Raw genomic sequence first — 16,533 nt, 5'->3', positions numbered from 1 at the left:
TGTCATATTTCTTAAGGCAGTTGTCCTGCTCGGGGCGTCTTATATGTTCATAACCTGACACAAACACCTAAAGAATGTAAGAGCCAGAGAACTATTTGTATACATAGACAACAGTACTTAGATCGTTCTGATAAGCCTCAAAGACAAGAGTGCTTGTTTCTCAATGAGCTCATTTTTGTGAAACTGACCTGATAAGGTAAAGAATCTTTGTGAGGCATCTTCTGATGTCCTAAAGGAGGAGTGAGGGATGAGGTCTAGCATTGCACCTCAGGCCTTTGTTCACTCAGATACTACATTCCTTAGCCAACCTAACACTATTCAACCCACGCGCAGCACAAACAGACTGAGTTATTCACTTAGGTGGAATTCAGGTGTAAACTCTAATTCGAAAACTAGTGCATTGCACACTGCACGTATATGCATGGCTGCAGGGTAAGCTTAAATAATTCCTTTAATAAAGGCCGTAAATTATAGCGTTTATAAAAAAAACTAAATTTAGTTTAATGGATTGTAGAAAGCGGGCATTGCAAACTAAATGGATGACTGAATGAAACCCATCTGAAAACTGAACAAGCTTTTTGCCAAGCCTTCACACTGCTTTACACGTCATCAGAGAGAAGTCGTAGTGAAGGGGTCACGATTTGTTTGATGCGCGCACTGATAAATCATTTATAACACTACACTATAAAAAAAATTACATTTTGATTTCATGACTTTAATCTGGATTCAATCTGATTTACTGAATGTGTTTGTCATTGCTTCATAAAAGCCTACTTATAATTGTTGATAGAAAGTTTACGCAGCATTTTATTGTGCGCATCTCCTGCATATATTTAGCGTTGAGTTATTAGAAGGCAGAAGTATCTGTAGGTTACACCGGTTCAGAGATCACACACCATAAAAATGTCAAATCCATGCATAACCTGTTCTTAGAATCAAAATTAACTAAATTAAAGCAGCGCACATATCAGAAAACAAACATTACTAAGAAAGGGAACCATGTCTTTATTGACTTTGTCTTTATACTAAAATTTTTATTTATTATACAAAAATATGAACATACACAGTATGTTTGAAAGACTGGCCGTTACTGTTAAAACAAACAATGATTTGATTGAAAAGATGACATTTCATTTTGCGATGACGAGAATCTCTTGATCTGCTTCAGTCAGTTCCGTCATCACATTCTCCCTGACCGGAGACATTGGCTCTCCTTTCTTGCAAGAGCTCAGCTTTGGATTGTCCCTGAAACGAACACATGCACAGACGTTTAAATACATTCACATCAAAGCATGTGGCCATTTTGGTCAGTCCTATCATGTGGCTTTAAAATAACACTTATGGACAACTTCTCAATTGCCAAGAAGTAGGAGAAAGAAGCAACAATCAGATACTTCTCTAGTTTCACCCTTGAACTGACTTCATATTTAACTCCTATGTTGATTAGCCCCTCCCCCTTCAATCCTGCACTGACTCGGGCCCTAATTATTCAACTCAGGCCTGAGCATTGCATAATGTGAATGTATTTCCTTTCATAGTGAGCAGGCACCACCCTTCTCTAAACTACTACAATGACTCTCACTTTACCCAAGCAATCAGTTACACCTCTGTTGTTCACATATCAACCAGGTAACAGCACCACTCCCATTAGTTTAGTATCTTGGTGTTAACGGGCTTATCCCACTACTGGCCACAGGTGGTACTGACAGCCAAATATAAACAGTAGAAGATGAATTGGACAGTGTGAGGTCTTGTCATGGGCCATGTTGATTCATTTATTTACATAATCACATACTTGAACACAGGCTGACTTACTTCTTGAAGCTGAAGGCCCCCCAGAGGCCGCTGATGGTGGCCTGCAGGCCTGGACTGTTCTCATTGTTGACAGTACTCTTTTTCCCACTCGCTTTCTTCCTCAGACCGCTGGGCCTAGCAGGAGCGGAGGTCTCAATTTTACCGCCTTTACTTTGCCCACAAGACTGTTTCCGAGACAACCCTGAAACCTAGAGCACAGGTGTAGGAAGTCAGACCGAGGGTGGAGTGGAGGTGTGGGGAAAAAAATCATATCAATGTTTAATCCCCCCCTCCCACACTCTGTGTGTGTAAGTAAATGGAAATGCAGAATGCAGACTGTGGTTTTGGGTCATGATTAGACGGACATGCCTTTGTTCTGTTCAGAGCAGGTTTCAGCTTGTCTGTGGGAGAACTGCTTGGGCTGTTGGAGCCATCTGAATCTCTCTCCTTTTCCTTCAAAAAGTACAAAAAACAAACAAAACAGAAATAACTGATAAATGGTCAATGATAAAATTCAATACTATTGTTTAAATAAATTACAAAAAAAAACACTAAAAAGGAAATTGATCAATTAAATGCTACAAGTCATTACAACATTATAATATACAGTATAAAAATGAATATTTATTATGAAATGTGCTAGACACCACATTGAACTGTTATAGAATAATGGAGTGTTTTTTTTTTTTTTTAAAGATAAACTAAGTGAAAATTAGATGACAGAAAAGTTAGCTTATATAAAAAATCTATAAAAATAGGGCAAATGAGCATGCATAATCAAAAATCCAATCCTATATATATTTAAATTTATTAAATATATCATTGCATCCTTAATATTAGTGCTAGGAGTGTCCCGACTAAGAATTTACATGGTGCAATCAGAATGGTCAAATCTTGCAGACAGTTGACTGATAGTGGAATCATGTGTGCCGGGGCGGTGGGTAAAATATTTTATCAAGAGTCAAGTATCAGACATTTGACAGTCATGTTAACAGACAGGCAAAATGTGAAACGACGCCTCACAGACACAAACTGGGTAAATAATGTTTTATGTTTTGATTAATAGATCGTTAACTTTGGTCAGCCGCATATCATGTTGTTTATTTCTTATCAGAACTGAAGAAACTGAAGATTTGCACTAAATAAAACCAAATAATCCACACATAAGATGAAATCAACAGATGCAAGAAGTATTCGATGAAGTCCGCGTGCATCTTTACTCTAACTGTATAGAGATTTTAATAGAGGAAATTAACGAATATCCTGCTAATTTTTCTGACTTTGAAGCATATATTACTGCCACATAAAACTTCATGCGATCGCATAAATATGAGCTGGTGTGAAAACTGCTCAAACACAGCGCTGAACAAAACTAAATTTCATTTTCTCTAGAGCACAAACACCAATATGCATTGAATAGTTTGCCAGATCTGTTTCGACAATATGACAGTGAAGATAATATGTCGAGTTTTTCTGTGGGAGCTCAGCCATTCGGCACCTACGTTCACAGCATCCAAAAAATTAAATTAGAACCCGGCTGAAATGTTTTGAAATTTTGCACCCTACTTGATCGAAAAAAATCCAGTCTTTCACTCTGCCTGTGTCAATTTGGGTTAAACTTGTTAAAGTTTAAATCCCTGTCGGTCATGGATCACTGAAAGTGAGTGGTTGGATTTATTCATGCACATTAAAAATTTTCATTAAAAGCTTCTTTCTTTTCACATTCTTATTTACAGCATTATCGTAATAGGCTGTATATTAACTTATAGGGAGAAAACCGGTAGTTGAAATCAGACAATGAACACCCCCATATAGGCAAAGTGGCATGATCCTCGTTTCGTAACACCTCTACGAATATTCGACTGTGAATTTGGTAGTCCAATCAGGCTCATCCTATGGAAGCATTGAATCTTTGACTATTCGGGGTCACCCCTAATTAGAACCAAGTAAATTGTTGTAAATTACTATACTAAAATTAAGATATTTAGCAAGCACCTTAAAGGGATAGATCACCCCAAAATGAAAAATTGTCATTATTTAGCCTACATAATTGTATCTGCTGAACTTGAAAGAAGACATAATGGCAACCAACCAGGGATACGTTCCCCAAAAGCATTGTACGCCTAAGTTGATCATAGCTCCATTGGGTTTACGATGTACTTAAGCTTACGACACTTTTGGGAAACGCAGCCCAGTTTTGTAACATTGATTCCATTCTATGGGGGAATAAATAGAGAGACAATCAGGGTGAGTAAATGACAGCATTTTCATTTTTGGGTGAAATATTCTTTTATGGTTGACAGGAATGGATCAAAATACATTTTCTCACCTTATCAGAGTTGTCCTCTGTAACTAGGGAGCCCTCCACACTAGCAGAGATGCTGCTAGACTGAGAGAAATATGCACTGTCTTGAGACGGAGGAGACCCGGGAGATTTCTCTGCATCCTCAGTGCCCTCTACAGGAGAGGACGATAGAGAAAGCCCTGATCCTACCCAGGAGGAGCTGCCCTTCTTTCTGTGGAACTGCTGCAGGGTGGATAAACCTGAAGGTGTAGAAGAACGGTGTCTGTCTGTGGTGACAGTGGGTGGATGTGAAGCAGATTTATTGAGTTCTCTGGTGCTTCCTGACCAACTAAAGACCCCGAGACCCAAACCAGCAGGCCTGGAGGAGTGAGCCAAAGATGCAGATGGGCTGGACGACTCACCTTTGGCCTGCTCTCTCTCTGGGTCAGCGTCCTGACACAATGTTGGTATGTTTCCTTCAGACTGAGAGACAGAAGTCTCTAGAGACTTCGCAGGCTGAGGTGAATCTCGTTTTAGTGCGTCTTCCTGTGCCTCTCCCATATTGGATTCACCATGACAGAAGAACCTGATGGAGATATCAATCATATCATTATTGCCAGCAGAGTTTAAACTGGGATTTTGGAGGTGGAGGAACAACCACCAGGCCCCCCAGTTTATAAAATACTGTATATTTAATACCGTTGTGCCACATAACAGTCAGGTCCAATTTAACCCTTGATTGTGTGTGTAATGGGAAAATTAAGGTCTAACAGTAACTTTTGATAGCAACAGTACACATTCCTTTAGTAAGTTTCCCATCGTGCTCATACCTGCTGCGCATGACCTGGTCTCCAGTGCCCTCTTCTGATTGGTTCCTCCACTGCAACAATGTTGCAAAGCGATTTCGAGGGCGACACTGTCCAACTGTGCTGCCACACCCCTTCTCCTTAGAAACAATGTTATCGTTGGTCAGTGGCTCAGTGGTGGGCGGAGTTTCAGGACAGCGTCTCTTTACACCAGCTGAATACTGCCCTAACAGGTCATCTACAGAGAGGTTGGTGTCTTAAAAAAAGGACAAAACATTACATATAAACATGCCTAGTCAGGTGTCTAATCAAAATGATCAGTCCCATCCTTGAGATTTATATTCATGGCACCAAGGCCTGCTTACCTTCACGGGGTCTTTTCACTTGTGATTCTCTTTGGGGCATTTTTAGACTCTGGATGCTGATGATCTTCTCTTTGCCCCGGGTAGGAGGGGGTCTTTTAGGGGTTGTAGGACTCTTTGGGCGGGTGCTACCTGGTTCATAGTTCTTGCTCCAAATACTCATCTGCAATGGGCCATTTTTGTCACATCTGTCATTCCAAGAACTACTGCGAGCAGCTTTACAGGACTGGAAGAGAGAGGGACACCTTAGGCACTTTGCTACGCTGTTATTATTGTTAACTACAATTGAAAGTATTACAAATAATTTTCTGGAATTCAAATAAATCTGAAATAAAATAAATATTTACTAAAAATGTTCAAAATTGAATGAAAATAAGAAATGTTGCCTACTAACTGAAATAAAAATCTGAAGTACTGAAATTGCTAAAAGGGAATACATAAATAATAGCACTGATCCACAAATTCATACACATTAAAGATGACTAGGTTACCTGAGTGTAAGGTGTGTCAGGGTTGAAGTCATCTATCCTTTGCATCGTGTTAATGTCCATATTCCCAAGAGCCATTTCCAGCCCTTTCTCATCTCCTACATTACTGTATTTATTCAGTTAAGTTAAATTTGCAATCAAACAGAGCTTTGCAACACAAACATACATTTACGAAAAGGCAAGATCAGCAGTTCCTGTTTAATCAATATACAATAGTATAAAGATACGTTCCAGCATAGCTGAGGGAAGTGGGGTCAATATGATCAGGGTAAGGGTTCAAAGGAACCACCTTCCTCTTCAAGGGGTCAAAGACCAGCTGATACAGAAATGTATTGTTGGCTTTTGTGAAACCCTCAATGTACTCATCTGGCACAGTGATATCCATCTTCAGGTACTGACCCATCTTCTTTATCACCTGTATGACAGAGACTAATTGCTTAATTTAGTTATGCTGAATTATGCTCTAGTTCTGCTATCTGGTTAAATTTGTTTTCACAATAAAAAGATTGCTCAGGTTCTCCACTAAAATAGGTTTCAAAAATTAAATACAATACACAGAAGACAGAAGGCAGTGTGTCCTATGGGAATCTTACCAGAGCGAGAGGGACGTGATAAAACATGCCGTTTCAGTAATATGATCAGTTGCATAAGTATGAGTACATAATTAACTGTTTGTTGCGGCAGTTTAGCATATTAAATATTTCTAACCAACTCTTTTTATCATTTCACCTTCAGAATGTCTGGGTTATTTGCCATCCTGAGCAGCTTGCATGCCTTTCCCAGACCGATGCCATATAGAGATGGCAGATAGTCGCATCCAGAGAGGATGCACATGTAACGGAACTTCTCCTCTGTGAAGATGTTGCCGAGAGACTTGCAACGGCCCAGGTGGCACTGATCAATCTCCAGTCCATTACCTTGTTTATCCATCTTTAAAATCACCTTCAAACAATGCATAACAAAAGTTAATATCCCCACTGTCCTCCAACATCTGTCAGCACCACCCAGATTCAATAAGCTATGAAGTTTATTTATTGTTTTACCATTCTGACAAGTCCTGCTTTTCTTGTTCTAAGCATAAGTCTTAGTAAATATTACATAAAACTTCCATTTAAAGGTTTGGGGTTGGTAACATTTTTTAAAATGCTTTTGAAAGAAGTTGTTTATGCTCACCATGGTCATTTTTATTTGATGAAACTAAAAAGAGTAATATTTTTTCAAATTTTAAATAACAGCTTTCTATTTTCAGGGTCACATGATCGAATATTTTTAATATTATTGAAATTATCTTGTAAGGACGTTAAAATAATTTCACTGAAAAACAAGAACATTTTTGCAGTGCAGACTTGCATGACACCAGACTGTGGTCAATACCTGGTTTCTATTCAAGTGTTTTTTCTATTGCACATTGCACTGGTACCTTTTTACACCCAAATGCCAGCAGATCTGAGTCCTCTGTGATCACTGCCTGAGCAATACCAGATTTGTTTAGGAAAGCTAACTGGGCATCTGCTTCATACGGAGCAACAACACAGTCCACTCCACGCATCCTGGCGGTCTGGAAACCAGCAAACAGGCATAAATGAAAAGGTGAATCCTGATTAATCTGTTTCCAATATTGCATAATAAACAATGGTCTCACCTTAATGACATCATGTGCCATAGATGGGGTGATATTAACACTGCGGGTAAAACATTCTCTGGCTTCTGATATCTTACCCTCCCGCAGCAGCTGTTTGCCTTTCTGCAGATTTGCCTGTCGACGCCTGTTAATGAAATATACATGAAATATTCTTAATTTTTAATTAAACGAATGAACTTTTTCTCTTGTAAATGTTCTGTTCTTACTCGCGCCGGGACTTCTCCACTTCCTGTTTGGATGGCAAGTTACGTCCATCAAACACCAAGATTGGCTTAACACCAAAAGAAAGCAGCATATCCACAAACTTCATACAGTACGACACATACCTGATGGACACACAATGAATGCGAGAATGAAAAATGCACATTTTAACCTGGAAAATGACTGAAGTACTCAGGGTATTGCATGCAAATAAATGAAACAACTCACTGATCTGTAGGTTCTCCTTTTGCAAGTTTCTCTGCACATGAAAATGCCCCCTTATGGAGCCAGCAGTATGTGTCCACCGCCACTGTCTGTCCCCGGTATTTCTTCACATTGATAGGCTCTGAGGCATCTTTGATAAACTGCAACAGGCCTTGAATTCCCATGTTGTCTGTCTAGAGGGACAGATGTCTGAAAATGATGGTTTATCAGATATCCTGTGTCACTCTATCAGATCAAAACAGAAGTCTCCGATGATCAATGAGAATACACGATGCACTGTAGAACATAAACACATCCTCAAAATCAACGGAAAACATTCCTTAACCGTCCAACCGCGAGGACGTATGTACAAAGACAAATACCAATATACAATAACGTTAACCTTTAATAAATGTAACACAATGTTTATTTCATACGTCCGCGAAAGACTTTAACCGCCAAATCCCTCCAAAACCAAGCACAGTATTGACAACTCTCGCGAAATTAAAACGACAGAACAACATGAAAAAGAATCAGAGCGCTGTTGTTAATACCTTACACATATATAAATTACAAAAAAATTGTATTTATTTAAAAAAAACACTTACCGAGCGCTTTTACTTCAGTGTCTGCTGGTGTTACAGGGGTTTGACTTTAGCGGCAAAAACGTGACATCACTGCAGAATAACCCTATTGGTCAACCTGACAAAGACAGCCAATCACGGAGCAGAAACGTCAAAGAGGCGGGACAATGAATTCCACAACATCGGAAATCTCTCAAATATTTATTTATTCAGGACACAACATTATTCAGGACGTGATTTAAAAAAGAGACGGAAGCAGTCATAAAAGCCGATACATTTGATGTGTTTTAAATGTTTCTTTTTTATACTGAATGTTGCATGAGCATATGTACACTAACTATTGAAATATGACTGAAGAGATTGTGTCTATGTAACTATGAAGTCTCACAACTTTTATTAAGTTCTAGGGCAGTGTAATAACATGCTATGGCATTTAATAGTTCCGTCAATAACGCTGACTAAAAAAGCTGAAGATATACATTACATAAGCATTATATATGTAGCATTTTAACGACAATGCAAATAATATCCGTCAATTTAAATAATATAGACAGATAAATTTTACTTGGGAAGGCATATAGCTGAAGGTGGACTGGGTTATAATGTTATATATATAATAAATTTCATGTCATACATGTTGTAACCCTTTTCTTCAGAAGGGTCACGGGGTGGTGCTGAACGTGTGTTGTCGGTGCTCGGTTCTGGCGCTGGGTGGAGCGCGTGCCTCCCCGTTCTGCTCCGCTCCAGGATTTGACGTGTCGTCTGTGTTTTTTCTGCACTTCCTGCTTCCTCCATGACTGTTTTGAGCCAGCAGTCCCGTCAGAAAGCTGATCGGTAGGAATCGTTAAACGTGGCAATGGTGTGAAGGTGCGCGATCGGCGGCGGTGTGTGTGATTGTGAGTGAAGCCCGAGCTGTTATCGCTGTCCGCCATGCAGTTCTCTCCCACCAACGGAGATTTTACCTTCGTCTCCTCGACGGAAGCTGAAGGTACAGTAGTTAAAGGCCCAAAGCATCCATACGTCTCTTCTGTGATATATGAATCTGTTTTATGATGGAATGCAGTTGCTTGTGTTTGTGTGTGTGATGTACACATACAATAATATGAGAACATACCCAAGTGTGTGAATGATCTTAATGTATCATGACATGGGTGTTGTTTTGTAGACTCAATAGGGATGCAATAGCGAGCTGTATTTACCTAAAACAAACTCTAATCCACCAGAGCTCAGCGGCACCATCGATGCACCGGATATCACATTAAATATGGGCCCTGATTCCACCAGGGATGCCTACGCCACCACCTTCCTGAGACAGAGAGGCTACGGATGGTTGCTGGAGGTGGAGGAAGAGGATTCTGAGGACACTAAACCGCTCCTGTGAGTTTTTGGGACTCGATTTCTGATGCTTGATGCCACATATGCTTTTGTTTGTGTTTATTGGTTGTCTGTGTTTGTGCAGGGAGGAGTTGGACATTGATTTAAAGGACATCTACTACAAGATCAGGTGTGTGTTGATGCCCATGCCCTCGCTGGGTTTTAATAGACAGGTGGTGAGGGACAATCCTGATTTCTGGGGCCCGCTGGCTGTTGTCCTGCTCTTCTCCATGATCTCCATCTACGGACAATTTAGGGTGAGACGTTAATCTTTGTATCTTGACCATGAGCAGTATTTTATATGTATAGTGAAGATGCATGAGCACGTACACCTACCATCAAAACGCATAATATATTGCCATAGACTGTAAGCTAACGACAAGGTTATCTTCAATAACATGGAAATAAAATGAATATGTGCTTCTAAAACCACAAAGTCTATTCATTAAATATTTTTAATGTTTAGAAAATTAAATATTCATTCTGCCATAATGAAGGGGGGTAATGACATTTTTGATTACTTCTCAGCAATTATTTAGTATGTAATTTAATGCAAGTTTTTATAGACTGAGAACCCTAGACATTATTAAACATTAAGTATTAATTTGATAATTATTAAGAAAATAAATTAAATAGTATTATAGTAGAATAGTAGTAGTGATTTTATATTAATGGCACCATACTAAAGTGACTTTCAGGAAGGCATGAAGATCAGAGAGATTCATTATTTTGTCATTTTTTCATTTTAGTTTCCTTGTCACTTGCATGATTTTGTTAGTCAAAACAGAAGCAGAAATGCATCAAATTTGGAATTTTTTTTTTTAATGTCATATCTTTTTTTTTGACCAATCAGGTTGTTTCCTGGATTATTACGATCTGGATATTTGGATCACTGACTATTTTCCTTCTTGCAAGAGTGCTGGGTGGAGAGGTATTTATATTCTGTAAAGCATCAGATAGCATTTGATTTTTATGAGTTGAAAGGGTTGCCCACTCATGGTTTTTAATTTTATTTATAGGTGTCTTATGGGCAAGTGCTTGGGGTTATTGGCTATTCTTTGCTCCCACTCATTGTAATAGCTCCACTTCTCCTGGTCATTGGGGGTTTTGAAGTTGTCTCTACACTCATAAAGGTAAATATGTTTTTTTTTTAAAGAATATGAAATTATGTATGATATTGATTATATAATATGTATTTATTCATATGTATGAATACATATTTTCTTTTCTAGCTTTTTGGAGTATTTTGGGCTGCTTACAGTGCTGCCTCTTTACTCGTCGGTGATGAATTCAAAACAAAGAAACCCCTTCTCATATATCCCATCTTTCTTTTGTACATCTACTTCCTGTCTCTGTATACTGGAGTCTGAATTGACCACAGGCTTTGATTGGCTCGTTGCTTGGACATTGACAAAGAGCACTGTGGAGAGCTACACAGCAGGGATGATCCATGAAGACCAAGAAGGAATTAGCTTTTTCTTTCTTTCTTTTACCCTGTTTATAATCCTATATGCTTTGGGGAATGAGGCTACAGACATTAGTGTATTTAACTGCTTCCATTTATTTTGTACACAATAAAAAGCTGCATATTTTACTGTGGAAGCCGTTTGCAGAGATCACTCTGCCACCGAAATCTGGAGCCCTGGTTTTACATGATATTTACAAGCCCCAAAAGGAAAAAAAGAGAACTTTCTATTGTAAAAGACTATGGAAAGCATGATAGTCATGTAATAGAAATTATGTGTCACCACACATGATGGTGAAAACTTTTGAGTTAACCAGCTGATGGTAGACAGATTTTGCTGTTGTTGTTGTAGATTGATCCAATACATTCACAGAATTCTTGATCTTGTCAGTTTTCATTTTTAATTTATGAGTTCTACATGGAAAAAGAGAGTATGCAGGCAGTACAGCTTAGATTAAAAAGGTCTGCTTTGTATGGGTGCCTTGAATTGGTCGTTTTATATGGCTGTGGTGTATTTTATTTATGTAAATGTAGCCAAAAAGGAAAGGAATTTTTATTTGTAGAACATACAATTGAAAACAACTTTCTACCTGGTGATGTGTACACTGCAGACATATGTTACCATATTAGTTGAGCTAAAACAATTGAGTCTGGAAATTGTTATATTCATGAATCAAATTAAAATCTATTGACACTGTAATTACACTTTTTGTTGTGAATCTCATTAATGGCAGGGATACTGCTTAATTGCATGATTTATTTGTTAATTTCATATTCATTAAAATGTTTGGTTACTGGTTGTAACAGTAAACAATCAAAAAAGTATAATATTTTGAGGACACAAGTGTGTCGTATGTACTGTTAAAAACAAGACACATCAAAACTAAAAAACTAGTGTTGGAGATTTGCTGACAAAATTCTTCATCATGGTAAGTGTAGTTACTAACAGAATTTTATCAAAAAGATTTTAATAAAAACTATTTATTAGTTTGACATAATACTACATAATTGTAATTTTTAACTACAAGAACCTTAAGAGCTGTGACTTTCTATCTATCTATCTATCTATCTATCTATCTATCTATCTATCTATCTATCTATCTATCTATCTATCTATCTATCTATCTATCTATCTATCTATCTATCTATCTATCTATCTATCTATAGCGCCCCCTGAGGTTCGGCGGGCGCTCACACGGTGACTACGCCAGTTCCGCTTCCACGCTGAGTGTGTGAGCTGAAGCAGCCGCTGGTTTCCGCTCCGCTGATGGTGAATCGCTGCTCCTGCGGAATTGGGAGGAGGTTTAGAGCCCGCAGTGGAAGCGCAGCGGTACTTAGGGATTCAGATTTAACGTTTTCTCGTCGAGTCGCGTCCACGGAGGAGCTACTGAAGGAGGAGGGAAGGCAGGAACGGAAGATAGCAGGAAGATGGCGGCGGCGGCGGCGGCCTCACCAGGCTCGCCGGACTGGGTCGTGCTGAGGGACGGCTGCCTGCGCTGCGATGAGGAGGGCCTGCGGAGTCTGTCCTACCACCCGGCCCTCAACGCCATCCTGGCCGTCACCAGCCGGGGCAGCATCAAAGTCATCGACGGCACCTCCGGGGCTATTTTACAGGCCTCGGCTCTGCATGGTGAGTTTCGGTTCAGACGATTCAAAGGGATTTAACATTCGGCCGGGATCATAATACAGAAAGAATCATGGGCTGGACCTCCTCATAGAGGAGACGTATGGGAGATCCTTTCCTCCTATGGCTTGTGATGGAGAAGGAGAGTGTCAATATGATCCTGATAAGTTAGATAATGTTTGATCTTCTGATGGTGCAGTGTTGTGGGAATGACTCTTCTCTGTTTGGACTCATTGTGGAGGACTGTGTCAAAATATTCTGTCCCTATGCGATATTTCTGATATGAAGTTCTGTGTGAGAGTGATCCTTCACTCCAGGGCCTCCTGATAGAGCAGTGTTTTAAGATCGACACCTTACTATTCAGGCTCCTGATGGATCGTCCACTCCTGATAGGTGTTTGCGAGAATAATCGCTCACTCTTGATAGAGTTGTTGTTGTGACAGTGATCTCTGTCTTTGGGCCTCCGGATGATCCTCACTGTTTAGGGCCTCCTGGACCTGTTGTGCTGCCGGATCACTGTAAACATTGCCACGTTATTTACAAACACTACGTTTATGTACATATCAGTACTGCTTATTTACATTTTACACCACTCCTTGTCGTTATAAATCAAATAAAGCTAAACCAAGAATCGACCTAAAATCTGATGCGATATTAGGGTAAATCGGTACTAAAGCTAATCTAAACATTAGCAAATATCAGCTCGTGTTATGTGTGTCTTTCTCGTACTTGGTGTCACTGACATTCAACCAATATCTCAATACATGCCAGTGATATAGAGTACATCTTAACAGTTTTTGACTTTTACTGTAAACTCTTTTTTTATTTTGGCTCTAAATTAGCTGACAGAGGTTTAGCTAATCATGCTAACGTTAGCCTAGCGATAGCCTAGCCTGTCTGCTACGGATTAGTAACACTGCTCATGTTTATGCCAACCCTGACAGGTGACAGCTGTCTGTATGGTTGAGTTAAGTATGAATATTATATTAATCTGTATAAATTTTATGGTGGTGTGTTTGGTTTGGGTGCTTTGCTGTTAAACATGTCATTTTGAACGGAAGAATGAGTGCCTGTGGCGGTGTTGTTATATGTACATTGTTAACCTTGTCAGTCTGTGTTTGAGTGTTTTATTTTTTATTCTGTTTGTTAAAGCCTGGAACAATTTATTGAAAGGCAAAAATAATTACACTGGAGTTGTGTATTGTTGCCTGAAGCAGTAATATTCACAAAGCAAATGGGTTAAACGGGCACTCTTTCAGACATTTCATCAGTCTGCACTTAAATAGAGATATTGTATATTTAATTTAGTTTGTGTCATTATTCTTATGAAACGTCTAGCTCATTAACTGTCATAAGATGACACTGCAAGCCTAAATGCTTTGAAGAAAGGACAGCTGGACACTAAAGAATGGAAACGGGTGTCTGCAGTGACAAATGTCTTTGAAAGTCTTCTGTCAAATGTGTTAATGAACGTGTTTGAACATTTGTGAATGTGGCTTTAAACCACTTTCCAGGTAAACTCCAGGGTTAGATTTGATGTATTTAAACTAAAGGTTGTGAATTTGACATTTAGTCCAGGACTAATCTGAAGGTCAGTTTAAGGAGCTTAACTTCATTCATGTCCTCAGCAAAGCAGCGGTTGGAATTACAGTAGCGGAGATGTGCTGTTTTGTAACCCTCGCTATTTTTGAGTTAAAGCACACCTTTTTATCCATGGATGCACATGAAATGCAAGGAATGATCTGTCTTACACCAGTGATACTGTAGCACATGATTCTTTGTTGAAAATTCCCTGTGTGCAGAAAGTCTGTACCTTTGTGCAGATAGTAAGCTAGTGGTTGGGTTTCATTTAGAGACTTGTGATAGTTTTGAGTTGCAGATATCATGCTCAGCTAATTAGTATGTTTGAAATTGCAATTAGGTTATTTAGCAGCGTGTCTTGGCGTGGAGTGTTGCTAGCACAGAACAGTCGACTCATGCTTGTTTGGATAATATTGATTGGAGAGGTTTTCCCTGCTGACTGTGTAACACGACTACATAGGAGCAGATTTGGAGGGTGGCTGTTGCTCTTTCTCATGTTAAGAAGTGTGATTTAAAATGCATTAAAATAGACCAAATTTAGCAATAAAATAGGTTGTAACGTATTATAGCATATTGTATTGTTGCTGAAAATTCTGCTTTCAAACGTTGTTTCTGCTCATCAGATTTCTGTCATTCATGCGTATTAAAGGGTGCTCCGCTTTTCTTCTTGGGTAAAAAGGAACAGAAAATTTTGGAATGACATGCTGATGCCAGTGGCATTTCTTACTTTTCTTCGTTTGGTGTTGGTGAATGTTCTGGATGTTAGTTTTTCAGTTCTGATTTGTTAAAACGAGGGTGTAGCTCAGAACAAGTTTAGCATCTCTTTATTTGCATACGCTTGAATTCATTCATCTTTTTTTCTTTCTTTTGGTAAGAAACTATTTCAATTGTACTCTCCGGTTGAAAGTTTGAGTTCAGTATGTTTTTTTTTTTAAGAGGCAAGTTACACTGAAGACATTTATCATGCTACAAAAGATTTTCATTTCACTTAAAGATGATCTTCTGTTTTTATTACTTAAAGAAACAGGCAAAAAAACCCTATAACAATATTAACAAAAATAATCATTAGCACAGATGTTTTCAACAATGCTAATAAGAAGAAATGTTGAGTAGCAAATCAACATATTAGAAAGAATTCTGGAGGATCATGTGACACTGAAGACATCGTAGGAATACATTTCATTTTAAAATGTATTAAAATAGAAAATAGTTATTTCATATTGTAATAATATTTCACAATATTACTGTATTTTTGATAAAGTGCAATTACCTTTTAATAAATAATTTTGCATGACCTTGGGTGATTTATTCCTTTATATATATATTTTTTTTTTATTATATCTTAATATTCTTTTAAAGTTTTTATTCATTATTAAGTACAATTTAATAAAATGCAGGATGCATTTATCAAAAAAAAATTAAGCAGTATTATTTGACATACATGCGTGTTTAATGTAGCAAAGCATCTAAATATTGGCACTGAGCACTAATGATCACCCTCTCTCTTTTAGTGACAGCTAAACCTGGGGGCCGGGTGAGGTGTCAGTACTTCCCAGCGGTGGATAAGGTGCTGTTTGTGGACGATTACGCCGTCGGCTGTAGGAAGGACTTGAATGGGATCCTTCTTTTGGACACAGCTCTCCAGGCCCCTGTGTCCAAGCCAGAAGACACGGTGCAGCTGGAGCTGCCCGTTACCGAGGTAAGAATCCCGGCATGCACATTTTGTATATTGATTGAATGTGTACAGCATATTCTTTACCTGACCACTATCAGTAAATAGCTGATGTGGTTGTGGCTTGCAAACCTCAGTGCAAACCTAAAAATTGATGCTTCCGACATTTTAAACTGCATCAAATCATTTTCTTTAGAGTCTGCAATTGTGTTTAACTGTCAAAAAGAAGGTGAAATCATTGATATTTTTCAAATAAATTAAATGTATGCATATCTAAAATGTGAATGATTGCTGAAATATTTGCTAAAAGTATCATTTGCAATCTATCACGCCAGATGGCAAATATTATTTGCCTGGTTTATCTTACAGCTGATTAATGCTTTCAACTGACACATCTGTGCTTGACAGCACATAATGTTTAAGTCATAAGACCTCAGAATTTTTCATGACCG

The 16,533-nt window shown here is 38.6% G+C and overlaps 3 protein-coding genes across 22 annotated transcripts in view; 2 read left to right on the top strand and 1 right to left on the bottom strand.

Annotated features, from left to right (window-relative positions):
• Positions 1 to 966: 966 nt before the first annotated feature.
• On the bottom strand, positions 967 to 8,467 carry LOC306850368 (exonuclease 1-like). 10 transcript variants are annotated; one of them, XM_079385963.1, is made up of 15 exons: positions 8,390 to 8,412; positions 7,806 to 8,078; positions 7,583 to 7,702; positions 7,377 to 7,500; positions 7,155 to 7,292; positions 6,464 to 6,676; positions 5,962 to 6,149; positions 5,738 to 5,840; positions 5,250 to 5,472; positions 4,909 to 5,140; positions 4,501 to 4,664; positions 4,124 to 4,338; positions 2,164 to 2,247; positions 1,816 to 2,003; positions 967 to 1,245 (listed from the first exon to the last, which is right to left on the bottom strand). In XM_079385963.1, the coding sequence occupies exons 2-15, from the start codon at positions 7,964 to 7,966 to the stop codon at positions 1,131 to 1,133; spliced, it is 2,268 nt and encodes a 755-aa protein (XP_079242089.1). In that variant the 5' UTR covers positions 7,967 to 8,078; positions 8,390 to 8,412; the 3' UTR covers positions 967 to 1,130. The 10 variants fall into 10 exon arrangements, with proteins under 10 accessions (XP_079242089.1, XP_079242082.1, XP_079242088.1 ...); XM_079385956.1 differs by having other exon boundaries at positions 984 to 1,245; positions 7,806 to 7,975; positions 8,390 to 8,460; XM_079385962.1 differs by having other exon boundaries at positions 984 to 1,245; positions 7,806 to 8,027; positions 8,390 to 8,431.
• Positions 8,468 to 8,572: 105 nt separating this feature from the next.
• Positions 8,573 to 11,904, top strand: LOC306850367 (protein YIPF4-like). Its single transcript, XM_079385954.1, has 6 exons — positions 8,573 to 9,353; positions 9,589 to 9,742; positions 9,825 to 9,996; positions 10,593 to 10,670; positions 10,759 to 10,872; positions 10,972 to 11,904. The coding sequence occupies exons 1-6, from the start codon at positions 9,296 to 9,298 to the stop codon at positions 11,107 to 11,109; spliced, it is 714 nt and encodes a 237-aa protein (XP_079242080.1). The 5' UTR covers positions 8,573 to 9,295; the 3' UTR covers positions 11,110 to 11,904.
• Positions 11,905 to 12,443: 539 nt separating this feature from the next.
• Positions 12,444 to 16,533, top strand: part of birc6 (baculoviral IAP repeat containing 6) — a gene marked incomplete at its 3' end in the record, with an annotated part of 95,901 nt that continues 91,811 nt past the window's right edge. For all 11 annotated transcript variants that reach the window (XM_079386426.1, XM_079386431.1, XM_079386430.1 and 8 more), the window contains exons 1-2: positions 12,444 to 12,834; positions 15,921 to 16,108. In XM_079386426.1, coding sequence (XP_079242552.1) covers positions 12,633 to 12,834; positions 15,921 to 16,108 — 390 coding nt within the window. In that variant the 5' untranslated portion in view covers positions 12,444 to 12,632. The remainder of the gene's footprint in view (positions 12,835 to 15,920; positions 16,109 to 16,533) is intronic.

This window comes from Barbus barbus, assembly GCF_936440315.1.
Source record: "Barbus barbus genome assembly, chromosome: 30".
NCBI classification, from domain to species: Eukaryota; Metazoa; Chordata; class Actinopteri; order Cypriniformes; family Cyprinidae; genus Barbus; species Barbus barbus.
Note: the sequence above shows the minus strand (reverse complement) of the source record. Positions and strands in the feature narration are given on the sequence as shown.